General features: G+C 35.3%; 1 protein-coding gene across 1 annotated transcript; it reads left to right on the top strand.

The window, feature by feature from the left end:
- Positions 1 to 1,052: 1,052 nt before the first annotated feature.
- On the top strand, positions 1,053 to 8,965 carry LOC143030535 (uncharacterized). The gene is made up of 2 exons (XM_076193683.1): positions 1,053 to 1,189; positions 6,854 to 8,965. The coding sequence occupies exon 2, from the start codon at positions 7,098 to 7,100 to the stop codon at positions 8,412 to 8,414; it is 1,317 nt and encodes a 438-aa protein (XP_076049798.1). The 5' UTR covers positions 1,053 to 1,189; positions 6,854 to 7,097; the 3' UTR covers positions 8,415 to 8,965.
- Positions 8,966 to 9,703: the final 738 nt, after the last annotated feature.

Raw genomic sequence — 9,703 nt, 5'->3', positions numbered from 1 at the left:
ATTATTTCAATAAGAGAGCAGGAGTTGTATTTTAGTTGTATTTTTTCAAAATTAAAAAATGTCCACCTTAAGTGTTTTATTTCAAATTTTAATTTCCCGGGAGAAGTTCTCCCGGGGTTACCTTTCAGGTTTGGGAAATAGAGGGTTACCATTCTAGGGATCAAATAATGGCCTTCGTCGTCTTCCACGGCGAATAACACCAATCCACGTTGCTTCAAAGTAGCCAAGAAACCCTCACAAAATTTTATCATCTGACGATGAAACTAATTCAATGACCAGCGACTGTATCAGTGTCGAGGCAAGTAACTGATAACGTTGGTTTCGTTTGGGCTTGGCTGGCTCAGAATGTTTGAGCTGAGAATGGTAGTTACCCAATTCAATAAAGTTACTGACATTATAATTAACAGTACGATAACGAGTGTGACATACATGTAGGCACGTTTACTCCATTTTCAGCCATATGTCCGTCGGTCAAATGTCCGGGAGCCCGCATGCCAGTAAAATGCATTTTCTAAGATCGCACCCGGATTATATTCCTGATAACTGTGGAGACTACAGCGAAGAACAAGGTGAAAGGTTCCACCACGACAATCGCACTATGGAAGAAAGGTATCAGGGACGACGGGACATAAACATGTTAGTAGATTACTGTTGGTGTATAAAACGTGACTTGCCTAGTGAAAAATACGAGAAAATAATGGAAAAAATATTTTCTTTCACATTAATGTATATTCTTGCATGTTTTTTATTTTATCAAAATTAACATCAAAACATTTAGTTTTGTTATTATAACATGACTTTGATACTAAATAATAATAAAAAAACGCTTTTCGAATGAAAACATTGTTTAAAAAAAAATCAGTGTCATTCAATAATCTGAGCTGATTGATCAAAATTATTATATATATTTTTTAAATTCAGTATAACCAGATTACTTAAATTCAGTTTGGAAAATATGACAAAAAAAATCATGTTCATGAGGCGTTAATTAAAGGTCTCCCCTTAACAAACCATGAATCTGAGTTTTCTATATAAAATTGTACATTTGGGTTTGTCTGGCCATAAGTAAACACCGTAAGGCGATGTTTGAAAGATTTATGTAAGGATTTGCAAAAATCTTTGTGGTTTGTAGGATATATACGGAGTCAAGAAGTACCATCGATTTTTCAAGGACAGCAAAGTCTTACAGGTAATAAGCAAGCATCATTATATCCAACGGTCAAGCGTGTACAGGTACTTGTATTCATTGATTGGCAGAAATTATTTTTCGGCTCTGTCCCAGTAACACGCGATTTTTTTTAAAAGGAGTTTCCATGGAATTCCTTGTTAATACAACATCACCACAAATAGATAATAACGCCCCTCTTTAGTTTAAAAATGATATACGACACTCGTTTTCTTGATCTCTCTATTTGTTTACATTCTTCATTATCGATTTATTTATTCATTTATTTTTGTTTATTTATTTATTTATTGTGGTGTGGGGGGCTCAAAATTTTCAGGCGGTTTCGGACAGTTGATATACACGGTCTATTGACCATACGATGTCTATATTATTAGCAGCTGTACCCTGGTCTCAGGGGGGGAGGTGGTACCCATCAGTCTCCAGTGGCGCCAGTTGTGGTGGCTCCTCCTGGTTTACGGGGGCATAGATTTTCAAGAAAAAACGCAATTCATTTAAATGACTGACTTAGATGGATAACCATAACAAGCTACTCCCACCATTCACCTTGTTTTTGTAGTTCATAGAACTGTGTGGGGGTAGGGTGAGTCTAACCTAACCTAGTTATAGGTAAGGTTCAGTTGACTAGATTATTTTCATCTGTCACTCTTAAGATGATAGACATAAAAAATAAGTTTTATTCATGGGCTTCTGGTGCTATTTCTGCCTAAATCTATTCATTTTCTGTGTGTGAAGGTGATCCCTGACTATGGAATCCAAGTGATTTAGTGTAGAATCCAATAAAGGATTAGTAAGAATCACAAATTGATTTCTGACATCCTTCATTATTGGGTAGTTGTTCACCTGTGCAAACTTTTTACCAAGATTTCTTATTTCCAGTTATCTGTGCTATTCCATTATATATATATACATACACACACACACACACACACACACACACACACACACACACACACACACACACACACACTTCAACGAATGGACGGCTTAGAAGACGTTCTGAAGAAAATTGAAGTTTTGTGGATCCCAACGCAAAGAGAAGTGCCTATTGTATTTACAGGGTGGGGGGGAAATTGCTCGTGGAGTAGTAGGAGAGTAGGGAAAGAGGAAAGGGGGAGGGATTACTGAGGGAAATGGAAGGAAATGACGAAGGAGTAGACTTGGCCCAGGCAGACAGGCGAAAGGTAAACAAAAGGCCCCCCGACGACGATGAAATGTCTAATAAAAATGTAAAGATTAGAAGTATAGATAAGAGCAATAAAGTAGAAAGTGATGAGAATATTTTCCAGGGATTTAAAGAGGGTGGGGGGGGGGGAAAAAACCCCCCCCCCCCCCCCCCGACTGACAAGACTAGAAGAGAAGGTCGATAAGATGATCGAGGACTTGGAGCGTAGGTTCGGTCATGTTGACAATATTATACGAAGAGTTGAAAAATTGGAAGAACTAGAGAAGGCGAACAAAAACTTAACTAAGGAAATTGAAGAATTAAAAAACAGTTAAAAGAAGTAAAAGATGAGAATAAAGTCTTAAAGGAGAATAATAAGGAGAACAAGGAGGGTTGGAAAAATATTCAAGAAAATAGCAAAGTTGCATTCACTGACATAATCAGACAGCAAATGAATGAACAAACTGAAAACTCAGTTATTAAAGTGATGAGACAGAAGGAGAATATAGTAAGAGACTTAGCAGACAAAAAGAAATGTATAATTATATTAGGAATGGAAGAGAAATATAACCCAGATAGAACCACAAGAATCAAAGAGGAAAATGAAAAAGTAAGAAATTTACTAGAATTAGTTCAGGAAGATGAACCAGAAATAATGAAACAAATCGAAGAGAAATTCAGGCTAGGGAAATATAGTACAGACAAGACCAGACCAATCAAGATTAAATTCAGGTCACAAACTACGGCTGAGAATATCTTATCCAAAACAGGGAAACTAGCAACAAGTGAACAACATAAAAAGGTATGGATAAAAAGGGAAATGAATACAGAGGAAAGAGAGGAAGAAAAACAGAAAAGACTTGAAGCAAAAGAAAAAAACGAGATAAGAACGGAGTCAGAAAAAGAGATTCTATTGGAGAGTAGTGAATATGAAACTAAAGAAAGTCGACATACAAGAGAAAAACTAAAGGGAAACAGAGAACACGATGGAAGTGGCAGAAAACTAAGAGTGTCTTACACAAATATAGATGGATTAATAACAGGATTGGATGAACTGAGTGATTATTTGAAAGAAAAAGAACCAGACATAATGGGAATTGTAGAAACAAAATTAAAAGGTCCACTACCACCCAACAGTGTAGGACATGATGCATATAATTATTGGATTAGAAACAGAGTGAAAAAGGAAGGGGGTGGAGTTATGTTCCTGACTAAGAAGGATATAAACGTGAAGGGTGTCACATATGGAAAGAATACAGTAGAGATGATAATGATGGAAGTAGAAGACAGAGATAAGAAGAACAGAAAGTTTGTGATAAATTATGTGCCCCCAAAAACAGCCTCATGGGAAGAGAGTGAACATAAAAGTATGTTAGAGGACACAAAGATAACATTAAACAAGATAATGGAAGAGGGAGGAAGAATAGTTATGATGGGCGACTTTAATTGCAAAGAAATCTGCTGGGAAGAAATGACAGTAAAGGATGGAGACGGCTCATGGGGAAACGCTCTACTCGAAATGGTTACTGACCATACAATGACACAATGGATACAGGAGAACACTAGGTATAGAAATGAAGAAGAGCCATCGAAACTAGACCTAGTAATTACATCCGAACCTAGAATAGTGGACAAAATTGAATATAAAACACCAATAAGTAAAAGTGACCACATATTGATTGAACTGGAACTTAATGAAGAAAAATATATGAAAAGAAATGAACAATACAGAAAAGGAAGAATGATGTATGAAAAAACAAACTTTGATAAAATAAGAGAATTCTTTCAAAAGGAAAACTGGGAAGAAATATACAAAGAAGAAACAACAGTAGAAGAAAAATGGAATATTTTAACAAAAATTTACAAAAAAGGAGTGGAAAAGTATGTCCCAAGACAAAAACAAGAAAAAGAATATGTAAAATGCTGGTACAACAAAAGCTGTAGGGAGTTAAAAGACAAAAGAGACAAAGCCTGGACCAGATCGAAAAAAGACAGAAGACCTGAAAAATGGAAAATATATACCTGTTATAGAAATGAATATGTACAAATGTGCAAAGAGGAAAAGAGAAAATATGAAAAAGATATCATAGAAAAGTGTAAAGATCAACCGAAACTATTCTACAGATTTGTAAACAATAAACTGAAAAACAAACAAGACTTGGAGAAATTAAGACAGGAGGGAGTTGAATACACTGAGGAAATGGAAATGGCGGAAATTATGAACAAACATTTTAAATCAGTGTTTACAAGGGAGAACATACAACCTGAAGAGAACGAATGGAAAGAGAAAGTCCCCCCTATGGAAGAAATAGAAGTAACAAAGAATGAAATATTAACACACTTGAGTAATCTTGATGTCAGAAAATCGCATGGACCAGATGAAATAGCAAACTGGATACTGAAAGAATGCAGGAATGGACTGGCAGACAAAATACATAGCATACTAAATAGTTCCTTGAAAGAAGGAAAAGTTCCAGAAGATTGGAAAAAAGCAAATATAGTACCAATATACAAAGGAGGAAATAAAGAAGAACCTACAAACTATAGACCAGTCTCTCTAACAAGTACAATAGCAAAAATTTGTGAAAGAATTATCAAAAGTAGATGGGTAAAATATTTAGAAAAAACAAAGTGTTAAATCCAAGGCAATTTGGATTCAGACAAGGACGATCATGCGTCACCAATTTAATATGTTTCTATTCAAGGCTAATAGATATAATACAAGAAAGAGATGGATGGGCGGACTGTGCATTTTTAGATCTAAAGAAAGCTTTTGACAAAGTACCACATAAGAAGTTGCTTAAGAAATTAGAAACTGAAGGAGGAATACAGGGCAAACTACTAAATTGGATGGAGGACTTTTTGCAAGAAAGAAAAATGAGAGTAGTGATAAGAAACCAGCACTCAAAATGGGATGAAGTAATAAGCGGTGTTCCGCAGGGAACAGTTCTGGCCCCAATAATGTTTGCTATATATATTAATGATATGGATGAAGGAATAGAAAGCTATATGAGCTTCTTTGCAGATGATGCAAAACTACTGAAAAGAGTGAAAACTGAAGAAGATTGTGAATCACTACAGAGAGATCTAAATAAAGTACAAGAATGGAGTAGGAAGTGGGAGATGGAATTCAATACAAAAAAGTGTAGTATAATGGAATTTGGAAAAAGCAAAAACAGAATAACAGGAGCATATAAATTGGGAGAAGAAGGAATAAAAAAAGTAGAAAATGAGAAGGACCTGGGAGTCATTGTTATGAATAATATGTCACCTGAGAAACATATAAATAAGATTTTTGGAGAAACTTATAATCTAATAAGAACAATCAAAGTTGCATTTACATACCTGGATGAAGAAATGGTGAAGAAAATCCTAATCACCCTGATAAGACCAAGATTGGAATATGCAGCAACGATATGGTCACCAAGTACAAAAAAATGTATAAAAAAACTTGAAAGAATACAAAGAGCAATTACAAAATTGGCACCAACACTCTCAAAACTATCATATGAAGAGAGACTAGAAAAACTTGAACTACAGACACTAGAGCAAAGAAGAGAGAGAGGAGATTTGATAGCTATTTACAGAATCATGAAAGGCATAGAAATTACTGACAGAGAGAATCTGATAAAATGGGATGACAGAAATACTAGAGGACACGGAAAGAAAATAAAAAAAGACAGATATAGAAGAGATTTGAAAAAGAACAGCTTTCCTCACAGAGTAATAGACAGTTGGAACAAGTTAGATGAGAAAGTGGTGTGTGCAAAAACAATACATGAATTAAAAAATAGTTTAGATAAAATGAGATATGAAGACAGGACCCCACGAGCATAGCTCCCCTTCCCGTAAAATACAACTAGGTAAATACAACTAGGTAAATACACACACACACACACACACACACACACACACACACACACATATATATATATATATATATATATATATATATATACATATGTGGGTATTGGTGTGTATGTATGTATGTATCTATATATATATTGATGGGCCTTCTCTTCTTTCTCTTTGTAATTAATTTTCAATTTACCAGTTTATTTTTCCAGTTTCTACACTCCTTTTTTTGTATTATTCACTCCTATTTTGTTTTTATTTTTTCTTCCTTTAAGCTTCTTTGATACGAATTGTTTGTTAATTTACTGCACTTTGGTTAATGCATCAATGTATTTGCATACTTTTTGATACTCCTACATTATTAGCAAACAATATATTTTACATAAGAATGTTCTAGAAATCCTTCATTATACACAGATATCCTGTTTTTGTGTCTTTATATCTCTGCAGTGTCTATTCACTTTTTTTTTTTTTTTTTTGCCATATTATTTTATGATTAATTTATACTGACCCAGTCTTTTTTTTCTGCAGAAATCCATTTTTACGTATTTGTTCAACTTTCCATTTCTTTCTTCAAAATATAATCTTTTACATGTATTTGTCCCCTCCCCTTACTGCATTTTGGTTAATGCGCCACTATATTATTTCAGGTCGAGGTTGAATTTGAAAATTTACTTGGAAAAGGTACTTGAAGATCTCGTATTGTCATCATATTTGGTGTGGCGTCTTTGGCACACCTATCTAATGAGTCATGTTGATATCACGATATGACCCACAATGGAGAGAAAATTTTCTAATGTGACCTTTATGACGTTGCTTTTTCACATAATAATCATCTCAAACTACACTTGATGTCCCACACTGGAGAAAAGCCTTTCCAATGTGACCTTTGCTATGCAGTTTTCTAAAAAAAATGGTTATCTCAGACGAGACATAATGACCCACACTAGAGAGAAGTCTTTCCAATGTGACCTGTGTGATGCGGCTTTCTCACAAAAGGGTGGTCTCAAACGACACGTGACGACCCACACGGGAGAGAAGCCATTTCAATGTGACCTGTGTGAGGCAGCTTTCTCATTAAAAAATGGGCTCAAACGACACATGGTGACCCACACTGGAGAAAAGTCTTTCAAATGTAACCTGTGTGATGCAACTTTCTCACAAAAGAGCAGTCTCAAACAACACATACTTACCCATACTGGAGAGAAGCCTTTCAAATGTGAGCTGTGTGATAAAGCTTTCTCAGAAAAGGGTAATCTCAGAAAACACATGATGACCCACACTGGAGAAAAGCCTTTCAAATGTGAACTGTGTGATAAAGCTTTCTCACAACAGCATAATCTAAAATATCACATGGTGGCCCACACTGGAGAAAAGCCTTTCAAGTGTGAACTGTGTGATAAAGCTTTCTCACATAAGAGCACTCTCAAACTACACATAGTGAACCACACTGGGGAGAAGCCTTTCAAGTGTGACATGTGTGATACAGCTTTCTCTGCAAAAGGTGGTCTCAAACAACACATGATGACCCATACTGGAGAGAAGCCTTTCAAGTGTGTCATGTGTGATAAAGCTTTCTCACAAAAATGCAGCCTCAAACAACACATGGTGACCCATACTGGAGAGAAGCCTTTCAAATGTGAACTGTGTGATAAAACTTTCTCACAAAAGGGTAATCTAAAAAATCACGTGGTGACCCACACTGGAGAAAATCCTTTCAAGTGTGACCTGTGTGATGCAGCTTTCTCACGCAAGAGAAATCTGAAACTACACATACTGAACCACACTGGAGAGAAGCCTTTCAAGTGTGAACTATGTGATAAAGCTTTCTCACGTAAGGGTAATCTCAAACAACACATGGTTTTCCACACCGGAGAGAAGCCTTTCAAATGTGAACTGTGTGATAAAGCTTTCTCACATAAGAGTAATCTCAACCAACACATGATGACCCACACTGGAGAGAAGCCTTTCAAATGTGAACTGTGTGATAAAGCTTTCTCATATAAGAGTACTCTCAAACAACACATGGTGACCCACACTGGAGAGAAGCCTTTCAAGTGTGACCTGTGTGATAAAGCTTTCTCACTAAAGAAAGGTCTCAAACAACACATGGTGACCCATACTGGAGAGAAGCCTTTCAAATGTGAACTGTGTGATAAAGCTTTCTCACAAAAGAGTAGTCTCAAACGACATATAGTGAACCACACTTGAGAGAAGCCTTTCAAATGTGACATATGTGATGCAACTTTTTTCACAAAAGAGTCATCTCAAACAAGACATCATGGCAAACACTTGAGAGAAGCCTTTGAAGTGTGAAATGTTTGATGCAGCCATCTAAGAATAAAAGTAAACTTAGACATCACATGGTGACCCATACAGGAAAGGAGCCTTTTTCGCTTTCTCACGAAGGATTTATTTCAAATGTCACGTAGTGACTCATACTTCTTCACGAAAGGTTAATCTCATACAATGTGTGATGATTGACTGGTGAGAGGCCTCTCCAATGTGACCTGAGTGGTTTAATATTCCTGTATGATGGTATTTTCATCTATTAAGTATTGATCTAATGTTTGCTAGATGAGTCATCACACACGCATACTGTCAGCTGTACGAGTAAATGTTAGTTTTTTAATCTCAGTTGTGTAGTTATTTGAGTGACCTTCGGTTCGATTGGGTAATTGCAATTTTGCTTTTTCATAACCAAAGATTCCTAAGTGTTCCATTAAGTGCACAAATGTTTTTGTAATTACAAAAAAGAAAAATCGCAATCTTTAGAGTGGTGTAAGTGGTGGATATAGATATCTACATATGAAGGATGCAGTTCTCTTTACTATTATGTATTTCTTTTTTTAATATTTGCCCATGTAACTTGTAATTTGTGTTGCTGTAAATATATCTACGATAATATACTCAGCAGTGTTTATTTTATCATTTGAGAGACTACTATCACATTTCAGTGAAGTATTTACAAGAATATTAGATGTCATATGATGAATTGTTCATTGTTGACAACGAATAAATCCAGTTTGTTGAACGGTTTTGTTTTGTCATTTGTGCAAAGAAGAGCTTGTTCATGGTGTCAAGCAGTATCCTTTGTATGTGTTTGTTCTTGTGTTTAATTTGTTGTTTTCGTGAAGTTTACAAGATCATTTTGTGAGGGATGATAGCTATAATTAATTCACACATGTACATCTGGTGGAGAGTAATCATTGTTTCTACCTCATTACAAAGAATTAGAAAGGAGGAGCATGCCGACAGACCTTTTGCTCAATACCTAGGTCGGATGCAAAAATAAATAAATAGAATAACAGTAAATAAATAAATAAAATATATAAATGATAATAAAATAGACAAAATTAAATAACAAATAGGTAAATAGAAAATAACTGACATAACTAATAAATAATAAGCATAGACAGATAATAAATAATATAAATGACAGGCATTACAGCATCTTGCTTAGGTGTTTATCTAAGCGAATCTCAAAGTTTCGAACTGAA

Source organism: Oratosquilla oratoria, chromosome 12 (genome assembly GCF_046742065.1).
Source record: "Oratosquilla oratoria isolate Oo_2021 chromosome 12, ASM4674206v1, whole genome shotgun sequence".
Taxonomy (NCBI): Eukaryota; Metazoa; Arthropoda; class Malacostraca; order Stomatopoda; family Squillidae; genus Oratosquilla; species Oratosquilla oratoria.
The sequence above is the reverse complement of the archived record's forward strand: the minus strand, read 5'-3'. Positions and strand labels throughout refer to the sequence as shown.